Source organism: Platalea leucorodia, assembly GCF_965183815.1.
Source record: "Platalea leucorodia genome assembly, chromosome: 6".
NCBI classification, from domain to species: domain Eukaryota; kingdom Metazoa; phylum Chordata; class Aves; order Pelecaniformes; family Threskiornithidae; genus Platalea; species Platalea leucorodia.
In genome coordinates this window covers 67,965,591-67,993,248 of record NC_138828.1, presented here as the reverse complement: position 1 = coordinate 67,993,248, position 27,658 = coordinate 67,965,591, and the positions used below count along the sequence as shown (strand labels likewise).

Genomic DNA, 27,658 nt, shown 5'->3' with positions numbered 1-27,658 from the left:
ATAGATACCTGATTTGTTTTTGCAAAAGAATGCTTGCAACATTCTTTCTACTTCATTAATCCCCTTTCTGCAGCAATGTCACAATGAAGAGTGGCCTATCTCTGATAGCGTTTCACCTATTTTTAAGTATTGGCATAAACTCTGTGGATAGTATATCTTAAAAATTACATGGATGGGGGTACATACTTTTTCTTAAAAGAAAAATCTTTCTAGGTTCAGAATTAAGGTAGCTCCAATCTTAATGAAGAAATGATCCTAAAAAGATGTAATGCAGTTATCACATATAGATGATAGTATACACCTGAAGTTTCCAATTTTTTCCTGATTCTGTCTCCTAATTAAAGATATTACAAAAAGCTGAAACAGATGTTAGCCTGCCTAGCAGTTATTTAGTAGTAGATGTTACTACATAGTGATATTCATTCGGAGCACTGAAGTGGGATGGAGGTTTCAAAAGAAGTTCATGCCTTTTTCTTCATTAAAGGCAGAAAGATACATACTCATAAAAACAGTGTTTGGATCCAGTTAAGGTTTCTTCATGAAAAATTCCAAGTCAGAAGATCCTTAATTTTAAGCAAAGAACTTTGTGGACACGTCCAAGAAGAATTAGAAATACCATATGTAGGACTCCTGGTACTCATGTCATGATAAATTAAATGCAGATTTACTAGGTAAGTGTGACTGATAGAAGCTTAGTTGTATTTGTAAGGGAGTAAATCTACCTATAAGCAATCCTTTTTTTTTCCTATAAAAGTTCTTCCTATCAAGTTATCTATTTTTTTAGGTTGGGTTTTTTTTTTTTTTTGAAGAGAAAAGCAAGTCAAGGTGGAAGGCAATTGCAGCAAGATGTGCATTGCACATTGATTATAGCACTTTAACTCAAAAGTATTATTCAAAAAATGAGGACTACACCATACAAATGTGAAAAGAAAATACATGGTAATGCCTCTGTATAAATTAGAAGCTAAGATTTAAGAAATACACTCAAACACCTGGATCTTAATCCAGTACAAATGAGTAGCAAAACTAAAGAGTATTTATTTAATCTCCTTGTGATAGTATCTATTTTATCTAGGGGTTGGAATGATAATAAAGCTGCATAATACCGGGTCTTATTTTGTTTGGGTTTGCAGTAAAAACCTGACATTTCAGAACAACCTTGTTAACTAAGTAGCCCCTGTTGAAGTGCTAACTTGTACAATTTAGAAAGTTTTTTTGGGGAAAAGTTTATAATAAAAAATTTATTTGCATAATACATGTCTCAGTGTAAAGCTGAGTAATTTTATTTATGATAAAGTGGGAAATCCATCTTTTAAATAATGTTGCAGAATAACTCATATTTGTCCATTAGTTGTAGACCTAATGTCTTCATTAAATCACATTTTCAAAGAGCTGCATGGATCGCATTATATTCTCATCCTGTAAAAAAGACAACAAAAAACAAAATATCATACACAATTACAAATGTAGTTGGCAAATATCTATAGTGAAATTGGGTAGAACTAACTGTATTTTAGTTAATAACAACATTATTTTTCAGCATGTTTGGAGAAACTTTTAGCAGAAGGCGGCTGCTAATAGATCTATGCTTAAATATTTTTTTGTGTATATTAATCAAACCAAAATTATGTTGTCAATAATGCAATAGCATGTTAAGAAAATTAAGTCTGCAGTATTTCAGAGGTTATAAGTTTATATCCAGTATAACAAAATACATATAGACAATAAATACTCAAGGAACAATTGCTGTATCTGAAGTGTGAATCCGTACATGAAATTGCTAGTCCTGTGTATTGTACGCAGGGGCCTTTTTACAATTCTAGGGCATCGTATTGCATAGCTAAGGATGACTCTCAAATAAAATACATTTAAGTGAGCATCTTTGTATGAACCAAAGAATCAGTCAGTTCCACAAATATCACCACAACACTCGGACTCCTCAGTTCAGATTTTTTGTGTGTTCACAGTGAAAGATGTTGACTGCTTTCCAATGCTACTTCTACTTTCCAATCGCTTTGCATTAGGTAGGTAACAAAACCTTCGACTTCCAAGTTCTGCATAGTGCTTACTGATGCATCACTCTGTACTCCAATTTCTATCAGTAAATAACTCTCAGCACATCAGTCAGGAAAAAATAATTTTTTGTAACATTTACCTTTCAGTGTATAGAAAAAAAGTTTACCTGTAGTAGCCTGTATTTGGTGGCACTTCTGGATCAATGGTTGCACAATACAATATATATACAACACAAGAGTATATTACATGCTCATTGAGCATTTGCTGGTCTCCACTGTAATGATCCTCTTTTTTAATCTGAGTGCACACCATTTAGTACTTTCTTGAGAGATAATCTAGCCACTTTTAATTCTAGTGAATAAAAAAACTGAACTTGATAGAATATTTTAGGAAGTTTCATGAAAGAGGCAGAAAACTCCCTCTTAGAAAGATTCTCTCATAGTATTCTCTGCTACTGACAGGTATGTAGGCCTTCTGTACATTACTATTCTAGTAACACATGATCAGTATCAATTTCCAGTTTAAATTATTCACTGTTCAGCCTAGTGGGTGATTTGCTTTGTAGAAAATGACAAGTCTGAATAATTTTCTTAATTTGTCATGAAACATGCACAGTGGTGTTTTCATCTTTGATTCCATATGGCATCTCAAGTGATGTTGCTGTAAGAAGTGATCTTTGCACTATTTTGTACTGATAAACTAACTTATGAAAGCAATGATGATATGTAATTTCAAAAAAAAAATTCTGTTATGTAAGCATTAATGCTTAAAAAGTTTGTATAGGAAATTTACTATATTAAATTACTGGAAATGAAAATAAACTAACTTTTTCCCACTGCATTGTTTTGAAACATCAATATAAAAATTGAAGATCACTGACTAATGTAAGGTTAAAGTTTGGTTTAACCAGAATCATTTGTCATTTAATTATTTACAGATGCTTTTGTATATACATTGGCAACTAAGCTCAGCAAATGTGCAAAGCAGACAACATGTTCTTAATTTAGAAACAGTGCTTTGACACTTCCTACCAATTTTCTAATGTAATGTATCATCACTAATGAAACTAGTAGTTTTCTAAAATCAGCTCCATATTTCTGAAGTTTTCTATTTTTATACAGAAGACTTCCAAATGCCCCTCCTCTAGTCAGTCAAATCGGAAGAGTCTTTACAAGAAAATATAGCTTTGTCATAATAGTTGGAACATGGTGACTGGTAGTAGCTTTTTTTTCCATCTTCAAAGAAAAAAAGCAGATGCTTGCATTAGAATTCTTTGGCAAGCGTATCTTTCTCATTTGCCTCTTTTTTTTTTCAGTACATTTTTCTAAACATTTTTTCGTAATAGATTTGTTTAATGGTTCCTAACTCAAGACATTAGGAGGTGTTAGTGCATATGAAGCATAGTCCATATGAAGCACAAAACATGGATGAATGTGCTTTGCCAGATCTGACCTAACTTCAAGCCAGCTTTGAGGTTTTTCCTACTAAAGTTTGAGACGGCTGCTTTGTTTTCAGGCTAGCCCAGACTCATCAGCATTGTGTACGGAATGCCTTACTCCTGCACAAAATATCTGTCCCAGAAGCTTTTTTATCATTATCAGAAGGAGCTTTAAGTCATTCACCCTGACGTTCACCTATGCACACCTTAGTCCTTTGCCTCTGTTCTTCATGGTGCTGCTGTAGACATGAAGCAGTGCCTGAGTCAGACCATTTTCCACCAGCACCAAGCAGTGAAAGGAGGCAGGTGAGGAAGTGGGTAGGGCCTAGCCCTTGAGTTAGCCACACTACTGTTTCCCAAGACCTATCTATCTATCTCTGCTATTTGGTAAGGACAGGCGGCAGCTGCTTTCTGGGACTCAGTCCAGCATACCTAGGGCAGGATAGTCCATTTCTCCTGTGGGAGCAGGGAGATGCCTAGATTCTGGATGGCAGACTGACATTCAAGCACACAGGGATGTAGGGTAGGGAGGGCAGAGGAATCAGGTTGTACATGTTCCCTGTCCAAGACAGAGGGAGGATGAGGGGAAGCACTTTTGCTGTCCTGACTTAATCGTAGGCAAAGGTAGGTCCTTATACCCAGAGACCAGAGAAGACCTCGCTCAAAGCCTGAATGCTCTGTAATTCCCTACATAACTGCTTAACACTTTGTGAATGGACAGGCCATTCTTTGCATTGGGACTGTGAATTAAGAGTCTTCGACTTGGTGTATACGTCAGGCTGTACAGTGCTACTGCATTGATAGTTGTGCCAAACCAGTAATCAGCACAAGGAGGTGATTTTAGAAAAGGCACATGCATGTAGAATGAGTGTTTAAGAACACACCAGAGGCTCTGGGCGCTACAAAAAAATCTCAGGAACCTATCCCAGGAACCTGAAGTGGAACCTCTGTATTCATATATGCTCCTTCCTGCTCTTAAAGCAAGCATGCCATGCTTTCCTTAGTTATGACAAAACACCAGTAAAAGGGATGCACTTCAAAGACCCGCTAATTTGTCTTCCAACTCAAAATAGCGGAATGGCAGTTCTCAGAGGCTGGCAGCTCTTGCCTGAGAGATCGTTCAAAGAAAAGGCTGCTGCAGCCCTTCCCTGGCAGAACAGCCTTCTAGTCTGTTTTCAGATGCAGACTGGAGGGGATCTGAGCTTTAGAGTTTGGTTGAGGTTTTTTTGTAGTGCTTGTCTCTTGGCACTGTTTTGGCCTTAATCTCACAGTTTGAGCTGGAACCTAGGGGCTGGCAAACATATCCTCTGTATACCTTTGGCATATTTTCAGGTGCACCAGATGCTGGCTGCCATATTCATCAACAGGCACTCCCATTCCAAGGTCTGAGGTACAATCATTTGTTATGCAAACTGGCAGGGAAGGTTTTGAGCAGATGTGCTCTAACATCAGCCTTAATGCCAAAGGAGGGTTTGTAGATGAGGAAGCCACCATAGCTGTCAGAGCCTAGGGAGCAGCAGGTGTGCTGTGCCCCTGTCCTGAATGTCCTGATCCTGGTAAACCAAAGGTAATAGTAGAACTAGCAGTGGTCTAGAGAGAGGGCCAAGGGTGATTAAAGGTGTGGACTGGTTTCCTTAGGAGGAAAAATTGAATAAATGAGTACTTTACAGCTTGGAAAAGAGATACTGAAGGAAGGGCAACAATGATAACCACTGTTTTTCCATAACACAAGAACACACGGAAAACAAAAATATTGCATGGCAGGTCTAAAACACAGGTGGATTTACTACAGGAAGGATCACAGGATCATTTAATTTTGCTTTTGGCATTGTTAAATGCTCATGAAAGATGAGACTCCTCGCTCCCAGAGTGATGTGACTCACTGCATGCTGAGGAAAGAAAGGAACCTGAACCTTACCTTTTTAGATCAGTCTCGTACCCATTAGGATATTAAAAAAAGGTTTTCCTACACCTGTCTTAAAAGGAAGCAGCCACTACTGTCCTTTGTGGAAGAATGTAATCCTGAAAAGGCTGAAACCATGTTAACGCCTGAACCAAGTTTCTTGAAGGACTTGGATCGAATCCTAACCCCAAATCTCATTTCTGAAACCAAATCTTGATATAAACATGAATTACACACTTTGCAGCTCAGAGGTCTTAATAGAATAACAGGTCTCAGTAGGTAGAGAGACAAAAAATTAGGCAGTGAGATAGTTTTTGTATCAAAAAAACATTGCCGCCTTTGAAGTTAAAAGCAAGTGAAGGTGAGGTAAGTGACAAGATGAAAACGGCGTCTCTGTCATGGAGCAGTTTAGAGAGCATCTTTCTCACATGTATTCTGAATACTCAGAAGAGGTAAATAAATTTTCTAACAGAACTGAGAAACTGTGAATCACATTGGAAAAGGAGAGCAGGCAATTCCTTACTGAAGGTACAAATTATCTTTGTAAACAAATCACTCAGCCCATCACCATAATGGCTGTCATATCCAGATTAAACTTTCATTTAATTTCCAGAACTCTGGTGACCTCAGCCAGGAAATAAATCGCATCTCTGTTTCTGATGATCACTCAGCTTTAGCAAAGCAAATGCCTTTCATTTGTATTGAACAAGACTGACAAGCTAGAACTATGGTCAATGCAGTAGAGCACTGCTGACAGATAAGACTCTATCCAATACCCATTGCTAAGGATACACAGAACAGCCACAGTTAGAAGAGCTGTTGTCTTTCTTTCATTCCCCCAAAATCAGTGGATCAAAATCAATCAGAGGATCACTCACTAGGTAGCTGTGTTCATGAGAGCACTCCCAAAGAATAACTACAAACGCATATAAAAATTTACCAATTCAAGAGCATCTTTGCTGTTTCCTGTCCAGCTTTCCCTATTCCAAATGGTTATAAACCTATCACTCACTAACTGCATTTATCTTACTATCTCCTGTCTCTTGTCTACTGCTTTCTTCTTGGTGTAGAAGATAAGAAGCAATACACACAGGCTATATTGCTGGTCTGTGTCAGCTTCGTATTAGTCAGTCAGCCTAGACAAGGCTGAGGTATCAGCAGAACGCTACTAGGGTTCTGTATATTTCTCACTGTAACAAATAGTGTTGGTTTTATTTCACATATCATTTTGCATAATGTAATCAAGCCTATCGTATCACTAAGTCTAATGTGACACTTTACAGTACATAAAAACCTCTTACCGTGCCAAAGACTTGTCACCATTATTTTGTACTATATCATGTTTCTTTCTCTTGCATTTTTTAACTGACAAATTAACAGCAGTTCCTTGAATTTCTGAAAATACAACTTATCTTTCCTTGTATCGTCTCCTGGTCTGAAAGCAAGCCGGTTTCTGAAGGGCAGAGGAGTGAAAACAGGCTGTAATTCCCGCTGCAGAAGTTTATTCTCCTTCCTGGCTCAAGAGGCAATGAGCTGCTTTCAGCCATTGAAGGCAATTAACAGCCACCTGGGTAGTGTAAACACTTGCAATTGATAATCACAATCAGTTCTCACTCCCTTGCCTTGAGAAAACTTGCGTGCTGTTAACTCCTGCCAGCCATCACTTCGCAAGCTCCTTGCAGTTGGGTCATGACTCGCTGTTTGAGGAACACTCCTATAGATGATAAATTTTCAAGCAATATTATTATTATTGATGTGACCATATGCGAGTTGTAACAGGAATGTGTTCCCCAGCATGGGCAGAAGATAGAAATAAATATTTAGCTGAATGTGAAGAAACATTTTGCTGTCAAATACAAACAAAACACTGTTAAAGAGAGGGGATGCAGACACAGTTGTCTAATAAGCAATGACAGCTTGTATATAACATCTCTGCTACAGATTCAGGTCACAAATTTATTTACACTTTTAGTGTTTTTGTGTAATGGTGTACATACATACTCTACCTTGGGAGAATACTGCCCCTGGTATTAGGATTACCATCACTGTCACTCCAGAAATCTGTGTAGCACTAGGATAGCATTAGCCAACAGATACAGGTTCAATACTTGTCACTGGGTACTTACTTTCTGGCAGCTCTCGATGAATTCATCTATGGTAACTACTCCATCTTTGTTTTTGTCCATTTTCTGTTCAGAAAGAATAAGAATGTATGTTTATCCTCCTGAAATCCTGTGTAAAACTAGTCCTTTTTACTATTAATTTCAGTTACGTGTTAGCCGAGGAACAACCATGCCAAAATGCTGTAAAGATGTAGCAAGTGATATACTAGAATAAAGGAGCTTATTGTTGAAAAAGCAAGGTGTAATGAGTAGATCTGAGAAACTGGGGATGGAACCACAGAGAAGAAAAAGGATTACAAAATTGGCAGGATATACAAAACTTACAATAATGAAAATCTTTCCATACCTGCTAACAGAGCAGTCTTTTTGGCTCCCTATGTTACCCGACCCACCTGGAAAAATGTTTCCACATGTTGTCTAGGCGCATCCTCCTTGAGAACAGGATAGGTGCATTTCCCCATCATATCGTATATTGCTTTCATGATATCAAGCATCTCCTGAAGAGAAAAAAAATATATTTGTGTAATGTAAGGTGCGTTGTAGACACTGCTTTGACTCAGAACACATAAATGATTTTTAGGATTTAGATTTTTAGAATAAAATGTTGAGATTGTGCCTGTTATTTTATGACTGGACAGCTTCAAGAAGGAGCTACTGTGTTGCTAGAAATTCTAGCATGTTAGTTCAGCTTTCGTAGATAAACTTGTTAAATATGCAGACATATGATTTTGATTGATTTTAAATTATTTGGAATATGTGCAAGTTCATGGATTGTAGGAAGATTCTCCTGAGGTCTTCCGAATAAAACTAAACAGGAAAAGAAGTTCTGTAACAGCAAGTGAATGGTCAAAGCACATCAGCTTCTTACAACTGAGTTTTCCCTAGAGAAAATAGAAACACCCATGCACACACCTGCACATATGCAAAGACTCCTCCTTTTATATCAAAAGCTTTTGATTTTTTTAATAGAGTGGCTTGTGAAACCTATAAGAATAATTATTGAAAAAAGTCATCTGCCAGTATGCTGAGAAATTATTCTATACATCTTTTTATAATAATCACAAAGTATTTTTCTACAAGTGTAAAATTATAAGTGTAATATATATATATATTTACATAAAGACCCAATTTTGAAAAACCATATATTTTTATGAAGGCACTCATTTGGTCCCACTGTAATTTCAGTATGTGTCTAAATCCTTGCAGAGTGAAAGATGTAGGAATCTTTTTATATAAATTCTGTTTCAAGTAAAAATTTTTAGAAGTAGATTTATAAAATGGGTAACAATTGTGGCCGACTTAATTCTTTTTTGTCCAAATATCCTACTGAAGTACTTTTTTCTGGTGACTGTATGTGCCAATACATAGGCGTAAGTTGAAGCCAAACGTTTCTGTACCTGGAGAATTCTGACCTTTTACAATTTCTGTGATGATTTTCCCCTTTCAATTTTTATATATACCCTTAAAATGAGAAAATGACTTTATTTTTTAGCATGTCTAGTTTCATGATATGTTATATGTTTATTTGTTAACATGTCTGATTTGAGAATTAAGCCATTCTTCTTTGAAAGCAGGACTTTTACATATGCAACCTTTAGTTTCAGTGATTAGCGTAAAAAGTAGACCTTACCTCTTTAGTTATATATCCATCCTTATTTATATCATACAAATTGAAAGCCCAGTTCAGTTTCTCCTGTACTGTCCCTCGGAGTAAAATTGAGAGACCCATAACAAAATCCTAAATAGACAAAAGGTCTTGGTCAGTTTGGAATTGAGCAGTTTTTCACAAACACTCAGAAATCCAGAATAACTCATTCGTCGGAAGCACGGAAGTCTGGAAAGATGTGTTGTTTCTTTCTTTTGCTTCATAGTAAGTGTTAAGGATTGCTGGTTATTTAAATAATTAACAATCTAGGCACTGTATGCTACACTTATAATAAGTAAATTGAGTAATTTTCTATAAAATAAGCCATAACTTTCTGTTAGTGGATTTATCCTCTGAAATGCCTCACATAAGCAGTTGCTGTTGAACTTAATACTAGGGAAAAGCAATCCCCATGGTTTAATGGTCAAAAAAAAATCTTAAGTGGGAGTTAGATTAATTTAAGCACAGGAGAACAATTTTGGGAGAACTATCTACTAAGGAACACTAAATTCTTTTTAAATCTATATCTTGTTAGAAGTGGAATATGTGGTTCCCAGACCTCTTCAATCAATCTGCTGCAGTCAACATTTGAAACTTCGTGTATGCTATAGTACACCTCAATACTTAAACATTTTATTGGAAATATGATAGGGAATAATATTTATTATGTGTCCATGTGCCACCTTAATAGGTGTTTTTGTGACCCACCAGTGCTCTGTTGCTGTAAAGTTATTCCACAAAAATAAATCAGAAGACTTTTGAGATTATTTATATATAATATTTGGTTATAGATTTTTGTTTCATAATTAATACTCTTTTGACAGCACAAGCCTCATTTACATTTAGTGAGCATTGTCCAGATTGGAGAAAATACCAACTGGGATGTGTCATCACCTGGCTTCAGTATTTCTTATCATGTTAACTTTTTTTTTAAACAATAGCATTTTTTTCAAACAATGGCGCTTTTTTTCCTGTCTCCTCCACCTTTTTCTATTTGATAAGCTTGTAAACCCATAAATCTGTGAAATCGTCACCATAATATGTTGAGCAGAATATGGCAAGATCTTATATTTAAATGTGCATTTCTACGTCATTGTCAAAGAAATACAGGAAGTCTTAGAGTAACGTTAAAGTACAGAGTATAAAAGCTGAAAAATTTCTTATCAGCACCGGCAGAGTTTATGCATTTCCTTAAAACAGGAACAATGGAAAAGACTGTACTGAGGTTAGACATAAATTACAAAGGTTTGATGTACCATGCAATCAGATAAGTATATCCTATAAAGTGAAGCATACACAGATATCATGGCCTCAGATGGTCTAGTAGCCACAGACAGCTCTTCTGACAGCTTCAGTCTTTTTAACAATTCAAGTGGTGTGCTCTGGGTTTCCTTAGTCTGTCATAAATTTCTGTATTATTGGTATATGTGCCCTTTGGGGTAAATGGATACATGAATCTTGAAAGAGTTTTGCTCAACTTGTCTTGTCTACATCTCCATGACTAATTGAGGGTCACAGGGTTAAATCTCCAAACAGCTCTTTAACAGTGTACTATTAAGTATTAAAATGTTCAAGAAATCCAGAACAGATTTGATCACATTACAGCATTAGCAATTAACCTTTTTAATTCGATACCATTTCTTTACATCTTTTCTCCACTGTTTTACATTCTTGATATAGCTTTTCCTGAAGTCCTTTTCAAGGGTCTCCAATAACTTTATTTTCCTAGAGTATTATATTTCAGAACTCTGAATTTATTTTTAATTTGGCACCAGCAGCATTTTTGCATTTATTCTATCTAAAGCATATCTATTTTCCTTTTCCTGATTATTTATCTTTCTTCCTTTCTTTGATGCACTACTCATATGTTAGCTGACTTCCTGGCATCATTTATATCCCCATTTGCAAGGCTGCCCTTCTATCATTGATGTTAAAAACCATGCATCAAAAAAACTTGACTTTATGCTGTTTTGCATAGGACTGAATGTCCTTATAAAAGCTGAGACAACTCAAAACCCTCTCAATGTGTGCTCTAAACATTGCAAAAGCGGGTCATCTCCTTCCATATTGCATCAACATGTTTGGAAATCATGCATAGTTCAGTTCGGGTGCATTTGTCTGAGTGTTGTGCAGGAGTCCATCTCAGAAACAACAGAAAGGACTTATCATAGGAGGAACCTGTGATGACTTGAATAAGGACCAGTTAGGATGGGACATCTTTTCTACATAGTTACTTTCATGCAATTTAAGAATATAGCAATAAAATCACATAGAAATGGAAAATATGATTCAACGGACATAGGCTAAATCCACAGGGTATTTTGGACTAGATCCTCAAAGAGAAAAAGGCTCTAAATGGTGGAAGGCAATGTGTGTGTCAGGATCATTATAGCTCTGCTAGCTGTTTAAGCTAGTAATCCAGTGCAGAATGCCATAGTAAAGCAAGAGTACTTAGGGTAGCAGCTAAGCTCAGAGAGCATCTCTACTTTTAGAGCCTACTTATTTTTGAAGCAAGGTTCACAGTACCTCTTGGACACTTACATCCCATAAGGATGTCAACACTGTCCACTGAGAGGCACAGTCCTGCTCAGCCATGCACCTAAGGAGAGGTGCACCCGATCTAGGGTCACAAAGGAGCCTAAAACTCCGGAGGAGGTCTGGACCTAGACACAACTCTAGGTCAGGTCTCTCTTCAGTCTGTGGCAGCAGAGTTAGAAGCTCCAAAGTCTGTGCTTTGGTACTTGCCTTTACTGCTTTCCACAGCTTCTTATTTCCAACTTTCTAGCTTCCTGCTGAGTGTGCTAATACCTGTGAAGACCTCTATTAAATGCCAAACTCTCCTGTGCCTAACTTTGATTCTGCAAGAAAGGGGGTTGTCTCACTGAAGGGTAGCAAAATGGAGCATCACTGCACCTGTGTTGGAGGTTCTGTCTGCTCAGTATCACAGCCTGCCCACATTTCAGTTCTGCACTAGAGCTGTATAGAGCGTCTGGTTGTGATCTGGGATTAACTCGTATTTGTTTTTCTTCCAGCAGTGATTAATTATCTCTTAGCAATGTTGTTGAAGACAATCAGAAGATTGCTTTATCCCTCAGTAAATCTTTGGGGAGAACTAGCTCATTAATAAATTAATTAACAAGCTTAATATGTGCTGTCTCAAATCCATAGGAAAGCTTAAAATTATTCCACCTGATCATGCATTCCTTTTTGTCTTGTTCAAGTCCAGAAGAAGTAGATAGGTAGGCACCTAAATTCATTTTTGGATTTATCCCTTAGGATTTTGGAAAGGAATCAAGTGATGAATGTTAATCACAGAAGTGGTGGAGCCCTGGTGCACGTAAAACAAAGGTCACCGAGGAGGAACTGCTGTTAAGAGGGAATATATTGCTTTGTAGCTGCTTTACACCAGCTGGTATTAAAATGCTTATGAGATCACCACTGTCTGAGAAAAATTAGCTCATTTCCTACATGACATGAACAAGGCTTTCTGTATTGAACACAGAGAATCACACTTGAACACATTCATTAAATTGCTACCCTCATATTACTGCCTTGGAGACAATGACTGTTTATCCCTGTTATTATTAGTGAAATACCAAAGTTGTGTTTGATCTTAAGACATAAAACAAGACATAACAAGGTAGGTTAATTCTGGACTCTCCTATGGAACTCAGTTAACATGCTTGTTAATTAATTAATTAGTGCAAAATTCTCAGGTAACAATTGAGGAATAAAGCAATCAGAAAATCACCAACTTTGTTAAGAATTATTCATAATTTTTTTGAGAGACAAATACAGATTTGGTTTTGATTAAAAATGACAAAAAGCTTTAAATATCTCCATTGCATTTGGGCACAGCATTGTACTTTAAGGCACTGAGAACTAGTAGGATTACTGAGTGACTTTCCTCTCATCAAGATCACGTTTTGAATAGCCTCAATATTCATCTACAACAAACTAAGGACACTGATTTGGATATTTACATGTGGGTGCAATGTGCTTTACCTTTCACTGTATGTTTGAAGTTAGTTAGCCTCAATTTTCTTGACTCTGTAAATAGCCTTGAGGCCCAGATCTTCATTTTAGTTCAGTTACAATATTCATGCAGTAAGTGGAAACCTTGCTTTCACATCTGTCTCTGTCTGATGGAAAAAAGAACTTCTGTTCACTAATATGCCAAAAGAGCCCTTCAATACCTGCATCACTAGGTTTTCTGAAACTCTGTTTGTCCCTCATGTTAAAGCAAAACTAGTTGGCATAACTAAAGAAATAAGTTAGCCTCGAAATTGATAAATCATGGGATAAGGAGAGATAGGTTCAAGCAGCTAGTTTGTTTCCATGAGTTTGTTTCCATGCTGTGTAAAATACTTCCATTGGAGAGCCTGACTCTTATCAGTATACAGATCTAGGTATGACAAAACTCTAAGGACACAGCAATCTCATCAAGCAATCTCATCCAGTGAAGGTGTGTGTTTAAGTTGTGCTTCATTGTTGATGGCTGAAAATTTGAGGAAAAAAGAGCAAATTCTTTCTTTCGTCTTCCCCACAACTCCAGCTACCACTGCTTCTTTAGAAAAAAGAGAGTGCAACACTCAAAAATATAATTCTTACCTACATTCTTTAGTACCATTTCATGTTTTCATATCCTTTTTACATAGAAGAGAGCCAAAAAGTGTTTTTCATCATAGATCTTTATATTAAATTGTATTTACTCCTACATTTTGATGTAGAAAGTAAACTGGGATGAATGATTATTTATTCTCCGAATTTTTAAATCACCCCCTTTTACTCCATCTTTTGTGTGCTTTTTTTGCTAGTGGAAATTAGAAAGCTAGAGTATGGGTTGGTATAGAAAGAATATGGCATAGTTGCATCTAGGATAAAAAGCAACAGGAAAGAAATTACGCGATTGTATTTTTCACATTTCACAATATCTATTTTCACATTTTGCAGCTACTTTCACGTCATTAGAAGAAAAACCTAAACATTTTTAACATAAGGAGGATGCTTTTAGAATGACTGTCCTACAGTTTGTAGGTATGATGCTGCTACATGGTACAAGGACACAGAAGTAAGAGTCTTTTGACAGCAGTAGAATTATGCTGTGTTCACAATTAGTGCAAATAATATCCAAGTGTGGATCGCTCTAAGTCAATATTGAATGAAAGTAAGCTGGAAATGTCTGGTTTGGCAATGAAAAAACCACTGCTTATTTTATTTTCCTGATTTATTTATTCCAAAGCCTTTTTTGTTCACAGACCTGCACTTTGAGATATTCAAATCCCTTAAAAAGGGCTTCATATCTACTGCATTTCTTAAGGCTTTCTATCTGAGATACAAATGTCAACAAATTGTCCAGGAAAGATACAAAAGCTTATTTTGTTCTCATTATTCTTAATGGTAACAGCAGAAATACTTCTCAAATACTGATGCTAAAAAGGTTTTTTTCTCATTGCCTCTGCTGTTGCTGATTTGACCAGAAGGATTCCTTGTAGAATTAGCCTATGTACAGAAGATGTGAATAAAAACTCCATTCCTGCTTCTAGTTTCACATGGAGCCCATTGGTTTCAGCTGCCTGGAAAAAGGTAGATGGTGTTCACAGTTTTTTAAATAAATGTAAATAACCTCCCTCAAAATGATCTGGTTATAGGCCCAGTTGCGGTATAGATTTCTTATCACGATGCACTTTCTTGCCGAGGCTTCTCCTTCCATATTACATCAATAAGAAAACAATGAAAATGCTTTCAAAAAAAATTCTGTCAGACCTCACAACATCATTCACTCAAGTAATTCGTAAAAACACGGATAGGACATTTAAACAAATTTGTGGCAGACGTATTTATCACAATCCAATCTCAAGTTGTTAAGATATCATTCGTCCATTATAAACAAAACAAAACAAAGAAAAACATGACAAAGCAAACGTATCTTTTTGCAAATAAACTGAGATTTTTTTTTAATTCTATAGCTTTAAATAATACCTCCTTTGAAGTATTTTGTACACCCTGTTTTCATCTAAATTATTGCAATGAGTTGCCCTTTTTACCATGTTATTGCATTGATGATATCGGCCTTAGCAGGGAAAGACAGAATTTTGAAAACAGATTGGGCAGTTAAATGGAGGAAGGATGAATTTCAAACTCTTATGCTTTTAAATACATTTGCTTTAAAGCTTTTTTTTGTAGACCCTTCTCCTAGAAACTAATAGAGTGTGTGAGCAATCCTATTTTGGCTGAGTCATCTTCATAACATTCATTGTAGCTCAGAGTCCTTCTCACCTTGCAGAGGCAGGGAGGAAGGTAAGGATTATTTTATGAAACTTGCATATAAATTGGGTTACCTTTAAATGAACAGATTTGTAAAGATATTACATAGCAGCACAGTCTGAGTTACCATTTTTGGATATATAATTGTAAAATAATAGCAATGACTTTTGTTAATACATTGGAAAAACTTGAAACTTGAGTCACATAAGCTAAATTTTTCATAATGTGAGCCATATAATAAAAGCCACCAAACTGGACTTAATTACAAGGAATGGTAAAATATTCAGTTGCAGAGAAAGAAGTAACAGCATCACTTACCTCAAAACTTACAGATCCATTGTGATCAGTGTCAAATGCATTAAACAGAAAATGTGCATAAGTTGTGGAATCTACAATTTAAAACAGTAAAAATAATTCATAGTAAGCACATCTTATTTAATTTCATTTCATTCCATGAAAAAATTTGATACCAAGATTTGATAGCAAGGCTAAATTTTCACTTCAGTTCAAACTTCTTTTTTAGCAGGGGAGAAGGGATAAATTATAAATGCAAGTATGTGGGCAGCTACACTGTTAGGAACAGAAAATCTAAAATTCTAGTCTAGAATATCTTTATTCATTTTCATTCCCATTTCTACTAATCACTGATATCTGAATGAATAGCAAAGACGTCATGTTATTGTACTCTGAAACAACCTGTGTTAATGGGAACACTACTTTATCAGTTAAATGACCATGACAGGGGTTCTATCTCATATGTTAAAGAAGAAAAATGTGTTCATTTGTTCACTTTAAATGAGGGAAGCAGACACCACCATCTGTGCATCTGGCATATCATTTTTACTCTGAAGACAGGCCTGTTACCCAGGTTGAAGATGATCTTGTCAGAAAGCTGCTGCTGCGCTCTGGTCCTACGCTCTCCCACAGGTGAGATAAAATCTTGGCCAGAGAAGCAGATTCTTAAAGCTGGTTTGCTGCTTAGTTCCCATGAACATCATATGAGAGCTAAGTGCTTGAAAACCTTGGAAAAACTGGCTGTGACTAATTGAAGTGGTCAATAAGACTCTGAAAGATTACTTTAAACAAGTGATCCCTTCACTAAATATTTGTATGCTTTTCAAACTTAGTGACTAGTGCATATCGACTCATTTTAGAAACACAAGACAGCATGAATATAAATCTGTCAAGCCTCTAAGTTTTTGTAAAGCTCCATCTTTTCATTTCCACTGAATGCTTTATGAGAGTCACAGCCTGCTCCAGGAGTAATATATTGCAAAGAGACGACAACTCCAGACTGCCCTGTTGATGTGAGGTACAAGCTGCTGGGGTTATGGGAAGTCAGCTTTCCTCAGTGTCTTTACCCTCCCTCAAAACCATGCAAATTAAGGTAGGCTGAGGTATTATTTCCTTTTAATACTCATTACTTTGCTCTTTCTATTTCATGTATTTACATTAATTTTAGTTTAATTAACATTAACCTCACAAACTTTTAGTAAAGAGAAGTGATATGAAATCTGTGTCCTCTCTTGCAGGACAAACCCCCCCATCATGGAAAAGCATCATTGGTGCTGAGATGTCTTTTTCTGATTTCTTGGCACTAATCCATTTTATCTTTCATATTCATCTTAAAAACCTTTATTTGTCACAGCCCAAAATATTGTTTTGAATTAAACTGAGTGATAGTCTTGGGTCACTCACCTGAAATGCCACCTTGACCCCAAGGAACCAAATATACCAAAACTCAAACTTTGTACTTTGCAGATTCAGGCCTGATATTAGTAAGTAAAGTCTCTGGTCTTACTTCAAGATGTTAGTTTCATATGATGTGAAATAATTGTAACATGAAAAAACTCTGCAACCTTTAAACCTTATGTCTGTTAATGCATTTTCAGAGAATTAAAAAAAAAAACAAACTACTGAGACATTCATTCATTCATCTATGTATCCAGTCATCAGTGTAATTGCTTAAGCATGGCCTAGCAGCTAAATTCCCACTTTAACTGAAAAATGTAAATTTGTTGACTTCAGTTTATATTTAGGATTTTAATAGTCATATTTTCTATAATCTACTGAGACTTCTGTTGTGTGACAGAATATACTATGCAAACCATCTTCAGGGAAAAAACATATTATAGAGGTATAATTACGGTAAACTGAATTTTAAATAGCTTCCCATTCTCTTGGCATTCATTTCTTAAAAACATGTGAAATATTCCTAATTATTTTCTGTAGATTTGCAGAAAACACAAAGGTTAACACAAAGGTTTTTTATTGTTTCTTGCCCATACATGATACAATATACTACTCTTTTTGTATGATGGTATATATAAAAAAAATCAGTAGTTGAAGAATCTTTTCTTTCCAGTAAGCCCTTCTGAAAAAAAAAAAAAAATCAGAAGTCTTTTTCAAGGTTGTTTGTTCAGGCAATTCTGCTCTGAAATTTTGCCTTCAAAAACACTGCAGGATGGGGTACACTAGTCTTTTAATTAGAGCTAGTTAATGTGATTCCCCCCTGCCCCCACCTCCCTAAATTTTGAACTTTAATCATGTTAGACAAAAGCTTAACTTTTAAAATAAAATGTTTTCTTTTCAGGGATTTGATATCATAACTAGTAGGCTAAATTGATATTTTGACAGGTTGAGACAGGAACAGATATTAAATCAGAATTCCTTTGAAATACACCATTAAAGCATTTTAAACATCAGAGACAAAAAATGGTAGTCATTATACATCTGAGACTACACCTTATCAAACCATGAACGTAATCTGTTCTGTTCATAACTGAGGAGGAGTGTAATAATTATTCAGTGTCTGGTTTCTTATCCATGACCTGCCTGGCTGAAGAACAAATCCCAAGTTATATTTCAGGTGATCCATTACATAAATGCAGGAGGCCTATTCATTCACCTGTATTTCTAAAAGGAAGTTACCGGAGTGCCTTTCTGGCATGGAAAGCTTTTTACAAAGCTACTTCTGCCTTTTAAAATACATTGATTTTACTGCAGTTCTCTGTCATCTCCCTTGTTACTCTTACTGTGGCTCCCTTATCCTCTTTCTACTTATTCCTCCTGTCCCTTATCCTGCATAGTCCTGAAAGTCGCTTGGTGAAGTGACTTATAGAATCTTAGAATGCTTTGGGATGGAAGGGACCTTTAAAGGCCATCTAGTCCATCCCCCCTGCAATTGGCAGGGACATCTTCAACGAGATCAGGTTGCTCAGAGCCCCATCCAGCCTGGCCTTGAATGTTTCCAAGGATGGGGCACCTACCACCTCTCTGGGCAACCTGTTCCAGTGTTTCACCACCCTCATCGTGAAAAATTTCTTCCTTATATCTAGTCTGAATCTACCCTCTTTTAGTTTAAAACCATTATCCCTTGTCCTATTGCAACAGGCCCTGCTAAAAAGTCTGTCCTCATCTTTCTTATAAGCCCCCTTTAAGTATTGAAAGGCTGCAATAAGGTCTCCCCGCAGCCTTCTCTTCTCCAGGCTGAACAGCCCCAGCTCTTTCAGCCTTTCCTCATAGCAAAGGTGTTCCATCCCTCTGATCATTTTTGTGGCCTTGCTGGATGACATTGGAAAACAACTTTTTGGTGATTGCTTGGTCACCCTGAAACTTAAAATCTTACACAACATCATTCTGTTTGCTCAGATATGAATTGTTATAATGACACATCATGCTGTATCTGGTTTTGCAATACATAGACAATTGGGGCACAGATCTACACATATGACATGTTTTAATTTGGGGACAACTTTCAAACATTTTTTTCGCCTCATTAATATTCAGACATACATAAAAACAATATTTTAAGCACAACTGAAATTTAAAGGCCTCAGCTGCACACAATATTTTGGCATTACATTCAAATATTTAAGTATCCAGTCTAGCTGCTTAACTAGACATGATGATTTCACCCTGTGGTTAGCATGCTAATGTGAGGAACAAAGATAGACTTTGGCTCCCATACCTCTTAGAAAATGGCAAAAGTCAACACAGGCACCTACAAAACAGCACAAAACCTACACAAAACAGTTCAAGTCTCAACGGGCCCACAGAAATTAAAGGATTACTGATGTGAGCTGTTACTCTTCCAGGGAGATTCAGCTCTTCTGCTGTTTTCGCTGAATATTTTTCCTGAAATATTTTTTCGAAAGCATATTTTTTTTTCAGAAAAGTGTAGCTCCCTTGTTGCAGATAGAGTAATGGCATTGTTGAAATTGCAGTGACTAGTGTAACTATGTGACTCTGTAATGCAGTATTGCCATTGCTACTAGGAAGCCACAAGTTTTATAGGGAGCTTGCCCCAGGACAGAGGCTCCTCAACTTGCAGCTTTGTTTCCCGTGGTTTAGCTGTGACAGCAGTCTCTCAAATTGATCAGTTTTCTAAGGCTGATTGGTTTTACTTTTGTGGTGCAGCTATAGCTTTGTACAGGTAGCAGAAACAAGCAGTTATTCTATGTAGAAATAGATATTTATGACTCTAGCATAATGATGCAGTGGAGAGAACAACTTTTTGCCTTGTACACTAGCAGAGGCCTTGAGCAGCAGAGAGACGGGATGCAGCGCAGAGGAGAGCAGGTGTGGGATGAGAGGGGACAGGGCACAGGCTGGCACTGGAGACCCCACAGCTATAAACAACTCACCCGTGGTCAGTTTAAGAAATGCAAGTGTGGAGCTGGACAAAAATGGGTTTAGGGGTAGCGAAGAGAACAGAGAAATAGTATCTAACACATGTAAAAGGTACCACCTATAATAAATTTGGATGTAATGTGGAACTGCAAACCAATGGAGAAAAAGAAAGGTGTAAAAATGTGTTAGCAAACATGTAGAAGTGACCCTAGGAGAATCATAGAGTGAGGAAGAAGAAAGGACCAACATGAACATCCTGTTCCTCCCCAGGAAGGAATCCAGATGCCCATGGTCCATTGCAGTACCCACCTCTTCCCCCAGATGATGCCACTGCCCTAAAGGCCCAGAGGAGCAGCAGAAGGGTGAGAATTAATACCAGAAAAAGGGGTAGACACTAAGAATTGAGTAGATATCAATTTTAGCTACATCAATATTCTTTCCTTTCTGTAACAATTAGGTCTGGACTAATACAGATTAGGCTTTTAAGATTACATTTATTCTAACAATACATTTTATCTTTACTTGTGTAAAAGGTGTGCTTTCTCTTTGCCCATAAACAGTTTTGAGTGTAACAATAGGAAATATAATTTTTTTTACTATTATTTTAAGTGTAATAAAGGTGTAGTAAATCACATACAGAGAATTATTTTCACTAGCCAGGGTAACTAAAAAATGTAATACCTGAAACTGTAATTGTTAGCCTGGTTTAAAAGCTTAGATACAGAAATAATCAGTAGGCAGGTCAACTCTTTTAGCCTTTTGTTCTTCCCTATTGAGTGTGCCTACTTGTTAAGGATTTCAGTGATGGTAATCCATGCTAAATGCTGCTCTTCACCTTCTAGGTCTTTATTCAAAATAAAACTAATCGGGAGACGTTTTGTTCCTACCAATTAAGTGTGTTTTTTTTTAAATACAAGTGAAAAGAAAGAGCTATGAACAGTCCCAGGGAAACATGCAAATCTCAAGAGCAGACGAAGAGGCAGGATTGAAGAGCTATAGGAGAATATGAAGAGGGAGGATTGAATGGTAAAAGCAGGAGGAAGAAAAGAGAGGAAAACAACTCAAATTAAAAGAAAATCCGAGGTTCAAGGCAAAAATCTGTTATACATTTTTGTGTTACCTTCATTGCACTAAAAGATAATGAAGATAGAGAAATTAATGAAACCCCTGGAAATCAATGAGTTGAAATTAAGGTTAGCAAAAAAAGCCCTCATTTAAGTAGAGAAACCCCATAGAAGTCAAGGGGAGTCTGCCATCAATATTGTAGTGCCTCCTACAGTTTTCATTCCTACCGTGAAAGGTTTTGTGGGATAAAATAATAGGGAAGACTGTGTAGAAAGTTAAAGCAGAAATAACCTACTCAGAGACACCTGGTTTTCAAAGGTACCCAAACACAGGTAGTAACTTCATAATAGAAGACTGACTTCTTACAGATATCATTGCGTTTCATTCAGAAATATATACTTTAAAATGTGTCCAGCCAATCAAGGAAGTATCCCATGAGTTCAGACAGAGCTTGAGACAACAATCTTGTTAATTTGAACAACAGGCTCTTTTGTCAGACTTAGGAACTAACGAACATAACTCTCTGTACACTGTAGTACTAATTACATCTGCCAAGTACTCACCTCCCTGTGGAAAGAACTGAGAGTAAATCTCTTTGAAGGTTTCTTCGTTGACAACACCACTGGGGCATTCCTGAAAAAAGTGAAAGACAAGAAATGAATAGCATCCAAACTGGTTGAGTCAAATCACGTGTTCATGAGACTGTACAGAACATGTATGTGACTCTGAGAGTTTAACATGTTGCAAGAGTCTGATTTTGCACTTTCAACCAAATATTAATATGCTAAATGTGTGTCACTTTGAAGGACCCTCCTAAAGAGTTCCCATGGGACAAAAATTTCTTCTGTGCCATATATCTCAGCTTCAGTCTTGAGACCTGAGTGACAGACATGAGCAGCAACTGCTCTGCTGCAGTGTGTGGAGCTATCGGTGTCACTGTGGGCCATGGGTGGTTGCTCCTGCAGCCGCAAGCAGCACTCACATGGTATGGAAACCAAGCAGGAATGTAAACTGCATTTGCAGTTAGGTATTATTGATACAACATGCAGTCGTATTCTACCTGAAGAGTTATATTCAATGAATTCAAAAGAGCCTGTCACGAAAGATCTTAATTAAACCTTGCATATCCTTCTGCCTCTTTACATCTTGTTCATAAACTGAAATATGTAAGAAAGATTAGCAGAAAGTGTCAGAGCAGAGTGATTACAGAGAAAATTAAAGGGCGTGAAGAAGAAAAAAGAGGATTAGAGCCGTGACTTTACAAAAATTACTTATGTAAAGAAGAAGGAAAAGCAGAAGGAATATTGTGGTTTTTGCTAAGTCCTGCATAAAAATCAAAGACCAGACAGCTGACTTCTAGTCCTGAATTTGCCAGACTGAGCAGATGACTTCAGGCAATGCACATAATTCCTTTTTGCCTTAATTCCTTCTTTAACACAGAGAGTGAAAAAAGCCTGGCAAGCTCTTTAAGAGGAAAGTATTTCTAGAAACAAAGGTAAGTAAGAAAAGACAAACTAAGTGTCAATTTTCATATATTTATTTTTTTCCATTGCTATGCATTTGGACTGATGGCTCAAACTTATGTGCTCCTAGTCCTAAACTGGGGAAAGGAAATAGCTTTAAATGAAGATAAAGAACAGTATAACATATTTTACCAGTGTAGTAACACCTTTTCTTATGAAAGCAAATGATATTTCTATTAGATCAAGTAAGGAACACTGAGGTATTCATAGTTCTGACAGCTTATGCTAAGAAACAAATAGTATAATCTTACTAATTGATAGATGAATACATCACCTGAAAAATATGGCAGATCTGTAGATCTAGGATTATTTTGATTTCTGTCACTTATCCCCAGCCAAAATCAGCTCTTCACATAGCAAACACATAGTAAGTAACAACTCTATTTGATCAGAACAGACAGGCAAAGAGCGGTCACGGAGACAGAAGTACAAAATTATTTGTTCCTGGTCACGAAGGCTGTCACTGATGGAGGCAGAATTAGAGAACAGGTCTCGGTAAGACCAGATATATACTGACTGCTGGGCCACGCTGCCTTTCAAACCAAAGCCTTTGGGGAATGAGTGGAACAGTGGAATGCATCTAGCATCTCTACCCTTTGTCAGGCAAGGAGAAATCTGTTAATTGAGGCAGCATCTCCCTGCCTGTCATGCATTTGGGTGCGAGGGCATTCTGAAATATCTCTTATCTGCTTTACTAGCTTCCCCAAAAGACTGTAGTCAGATGGTCTAGTGTCTCTGTGGTCCCTAACAGGTTTACTACACTGCTTGTCTTTTTATGTGAAGCCTTTTGAAGTGGTATAAATACATGCAAAAGAGCAGTATTTTTACTTGTATTTGAAGTACAATAAAGAAAACATCAGTGTTCAGATACTCACTGATATAACAATATAATTATTCAATGTAGAAAATGTAACAAAGGTATTTCATAAGTTCCTCTTCCAAGCATACATTGGTATATACTGTACATCATTCCCAGACCTGCTCAAGGAAGAATAATGCAACCTTCTCCCTGAGATGGGTGGGAGTGTGAAAGGACAATGCAGTATTTTAGATAAAGAAGCTGTGGGGTCTTTCTGTTCTGCATGTAATTTCTTTTCAGACAGAAAGCTAGGCCCATTTTAAGTGAACTAAAAAGAAAACCTGTATATTGAATTTGTACAACTCAGATTTTGCATATTTTTTTTTTTATTTTTCTGAGAAGCTTAATAAATAATGAATGACAAAATGTGCACTTAGGGTCATCTAACTCTATGGCTTATTAACATGTAAAGCAATTTTTCTACCTTCTCCTCAGATGAGAAAAACATTTGAAATATGCTCATTTTGCAGAGTGCTCTCCCCCTTTTTACAAGAAATGCCAGCAACTCCAACTGTGTCAGTCCTTAGTCTGAAGCTGTGAAAAATAAGACTCCCATTTCCTGACTGCATTTAAATGTTATGACGTTAGAGGAGAACTAAAGTACTCTGGAAAAAATTGTCTGATTTATTCTTTGTTAGTTCAAAATAAGTTAGCAGCCTGTTTTAAAAAAATAGATGATCTACATACCTCATTTAAAGGTAGTACTTTTTTCTATCACTTAATGAATTCCAGTTTCACCATACTGTTTGAAAGAAACGTTACTTGAAAAGGCAACCTACTTTCACAGAATTGCATATTAGTAGAGCCAGGAATGACCTCTTGAGTTTATCTAGGCTGACCCGATATATTTTCCTTTGCTCTTTACCATAGCATTGCCAGTAACACCTTACCTTTTCCATCCTTGGAGATCTGAGTAATGGTGTCTTAAGGACATTCATTAAAAATCTGTGATGCTGGCCAACTGCTGTTATCAGAAATATTTAGCTGAAACTTTTCTTTCTTTAGCTTGGATCTTTCCTCTGAGACTATACAAGACTGTGAACACTTCTGTTCTTAAATAATTTTAATCTAAATATATATGTATCCAACATCATTTACCTCCAAGGCTGCTCTTTTCTTGACTCATAAATCTGGCTTTATTGTGTTTATCAGATTTCTCCAGTTCAGTGGAAGAGATTTAATATTGTAATTGTTAAGTATGCCCCGTGGCTTTATGTCAAGTTGTTGCTGACTTCTTCCATTGTATCAACTGTAATTAAAAAAAATCTTTCTAACATTTCATTAAACTCTTATAGAAGAAAGGAAAATAATTAAATAGTTTGAAAGAAAAATGTGAGGCTTACTTAAACCATTTCCTATATTCTTTTTTCCTCCTGCTGTATATAATCTGTTTTGTTACAGAAAATTTCTATTTGACAGTCTTTGAAAATTGCATTAATGACGTATTATATTTTCCTTCTGGAGAATAAAGAGGAGGAAAAGTTCATCTTGAACTGTTTTTCCCTGAGTCCAGTCTTTTCTCCTTTAAAGAGAAAATAAGATAAACCAACAGAGAGACAGAGAATAAGAAATATCATTCTGCCTTTTGATGATCTCTCTTGCCTGCGATTTTACTGCTGTGAAATTACACCTCCAGCAAATGGTCTTATGAACCACTCCAAAACCTGTAAATTATTTACAAGCTTCATGCTGTCTAAGCTGTCTTTTTTCCAGTATTTCTAAGAATACTGCAATAGGTGGATTCTTCTTTACTACCTAATCAACACCCTTTTTACACAAGAGGCAAACCCAAAAAGACACAAAAAAAGAGAAATAGTGAATTGTAGGAAGGAGAATGAAGAAGAAATAAACTCAAAGCTCAGACTTTTGTCTGTATAACAAACAATTTTGTGTGATGGATTAAGCTGTATTAGGAGCTTTGGCAATTTTAAATATATTTTAATTATGGGCTTTTGCATGACAGGTTCTCCATCCCGTGCTTTATCTGCTGTCAGTGTTTGTTCTGCTTCATTTCAGATATATGTTCATGTCCATTGACTTAATTATTTCTGACTAACAATATTTTCTCTTTTTGCAGGTACTTCTATTGTGACTGAAAATTTAAATTTTCCATAAACAAAACTTAATGGAAGAACATGTACATAATTTTGAAATAACATGCATATACTTTAAAGCTAATTCTACCAACAACCCCACAACTTAAACCCACAGTGGCTTTTCATAGCCTGGTCCAGTTCTTAATTTCTCATTTGAGTATTATAGGGCTTTGATCAAAACAGCATGAGAATTTAACAAATGGCCTTGATTTGACAACATAGTCTAGGCCAAATTAATAACAAAATCTGGGCCAACAGACACCTCATGAAGCTCAACAAGAATTGCAATGTTCTGCATCTGAGAAGAAAATGTCCCTTGCCCCAGTACCGGTTGTGAAGTGACTGGCTGAATGGCAGCGCTGCTGAAAAGGACATAGGATTACAGTAGATGTCAAGTTGAGTATGAGCCAACAAAGAATTCTTACTGTAAATAAGATAAACCACCTACTGAGCCAAGGCCAGCAGTCTGAGGGAGTTATTCTCTCTCTCTACTCAGGACAGTAAGGAGCACAGTCCTGGGGCTCTCCCAGGGATGTGAAGAAACTGAAGAGGGTTCAGCAGAATGCCATGAAGACTACTAGGGATAAGAGAACATGGCCAATGAGGAGAGACTGAGAGAGCTGGGCTTGCTTAGTCTAGGCCAATGTTAAGGGATGAGCTAATAGCAGCCCACTTGAAGGGCAGTAACAGAGCTAAAGGAACCAAACTCTTAGCAGTGGCAGACAATTTAACAAAGTTCAGTGGCCACAATCTGAGGTTTGTGAGCTCACACTGGACACTAGGAAAAACTTTTTCACTCTTCTTTGTACTGTGAAGTGTGGCGATGCTTGAGACAGCCCTTAATTTCAGTGAAAATTTGTGCTGTTGAACAGCCTTGGAAAGATTGTGTACGTGGCAGAGCATTTCTAAGGGATGAGATGAGAGGCTTTGTTTGATAAGTGGACCTTGATAATTTGCTATTATGAACAGGAACATAAGGATCAGGACAGAAGGGTGTGGATTAGAGACTTGAGACAACAGATTCTGAAGCTTGTGTTTTTTCAGTCTTTAATGCTTTTAAGGTTTATGAAAATTAACTTTTAATTTTGTGCATTCCCTACTTCCAAAGCTGCATACAAAAGGTTAGCTTAAATTTGCTATATCTGATGTTTCTTCTGATGCATATGATTGAAATGTAGGCCTTTTTATGACTTTCATATTTGCAGAAAACTGAGCCAAATGATAATTATACAATTCACATAGGTTGCAATACCAAATTAATTTCTCCCACTAAGAAATACAATTAGTGGTTTTGGACTAAACACCTAGTTTTATGCAGAAAAAAACCCATGTATTTGGTGTTTAATCAGTGCACATTGATGTGTATTTAGCCTATATTGGCCTCCCATGGAAAGACATGGGAGCCAAGTGGCTGTGTAGTAAAATTAGTCAGCAAAATCATCAGCAAACCATTAGTCAATGATTTATCAAATAGAACCATTTTTTTTTAGTGTGGCTATGCTAATGCATTGCATCAGCAAAGTTTATACCTGAAATGTACAGTGTTTTTTCTAGGCTTATAGAAAATTTAACCTCAAGAGAATTCTGATGATCTGAAAATTCATTCACTAAAGTATTTAAGCACTATGTAAATTATGTAGACAAGCCCAGTGATACTCAGTTCATTAATTACTCCTATCTTGAGCCTCCTCCAAAATAAAACGTGTCAAAAGTAGCACACATAAGAAACTAAGGTACAAACAGTCCGTCTGAGGATGGAAAAGGTGAAGACTTTGGTGAAACATGTCTAACATGATTTCACTGTGCCTTGGAAGAAGATAAACAGATAAATCTCACTCTGAAAGTGCCCCTTCGTACCCTGCCACAAAGTCTGACACATTGATATCAACACGACATCCACCCTAAAGACTCTTACAGGAACAGTGTTGATCAGGGTTGTACTGCAGCAGCTGAGCCAAGCAGGTGTTTGTCGTACAGATACGAGGCTAGATCCAAAACCAACTAGACTTATAAATATTACCAACTGCCACTTTCAAAACCTAAATCTAGATCTCTGACCCTAAATAGCCTCTATACATTTTGCCAATTCAC

General features: G+C 36.7%; 1 protein-coding gene across 8 annotated transcripts in view; it reads right to left on the bottom strand.

The window, feature by feature from the left end:
* Positions 1 to 1,371: 1,371 nt before the first annotated feature.
* Positions 1,372 to 27,658, bottom strand: part of KCNIP4 (potassium voltage-gated channel interacting protein 4) — a gene marked incomplete at both ends in the record, with an annotated part of 467,162 nt that continues 440,875 nt past the window's right edge. For all 8 annotated transcript variants that reach the window (XM_082315067.1, XM_082315068.1, XM_082315072.1 and 5 more), the window contains 6 exons: positions 1,372 to 1,419; positions 7,484 to 7,546; positions 7,873 to 7,977; positions 9,111 to 9,218; positions 15,711 to 15,781; positions 21,653 to 21,722. In XM_082315067.1, the coding sequence (XP_082171193.1) occupies positions 1,372 to 1,419; positions 7,484 to 7,546; positions 7,873 to 7,977; positions 9,111 to 9,218; positions 15,711 to 15,781; positions 21,653 to 21,722 (465 nt within the window). The remainder of the gene's footprint in view (positions 1,420 to 7,483; positions 7,547 to 7,872; positions 7,978 to 9,110; positions 9,219 to 15,710; positions 15,782 to 21,652; positions 21,723 to 27,658) is intronic.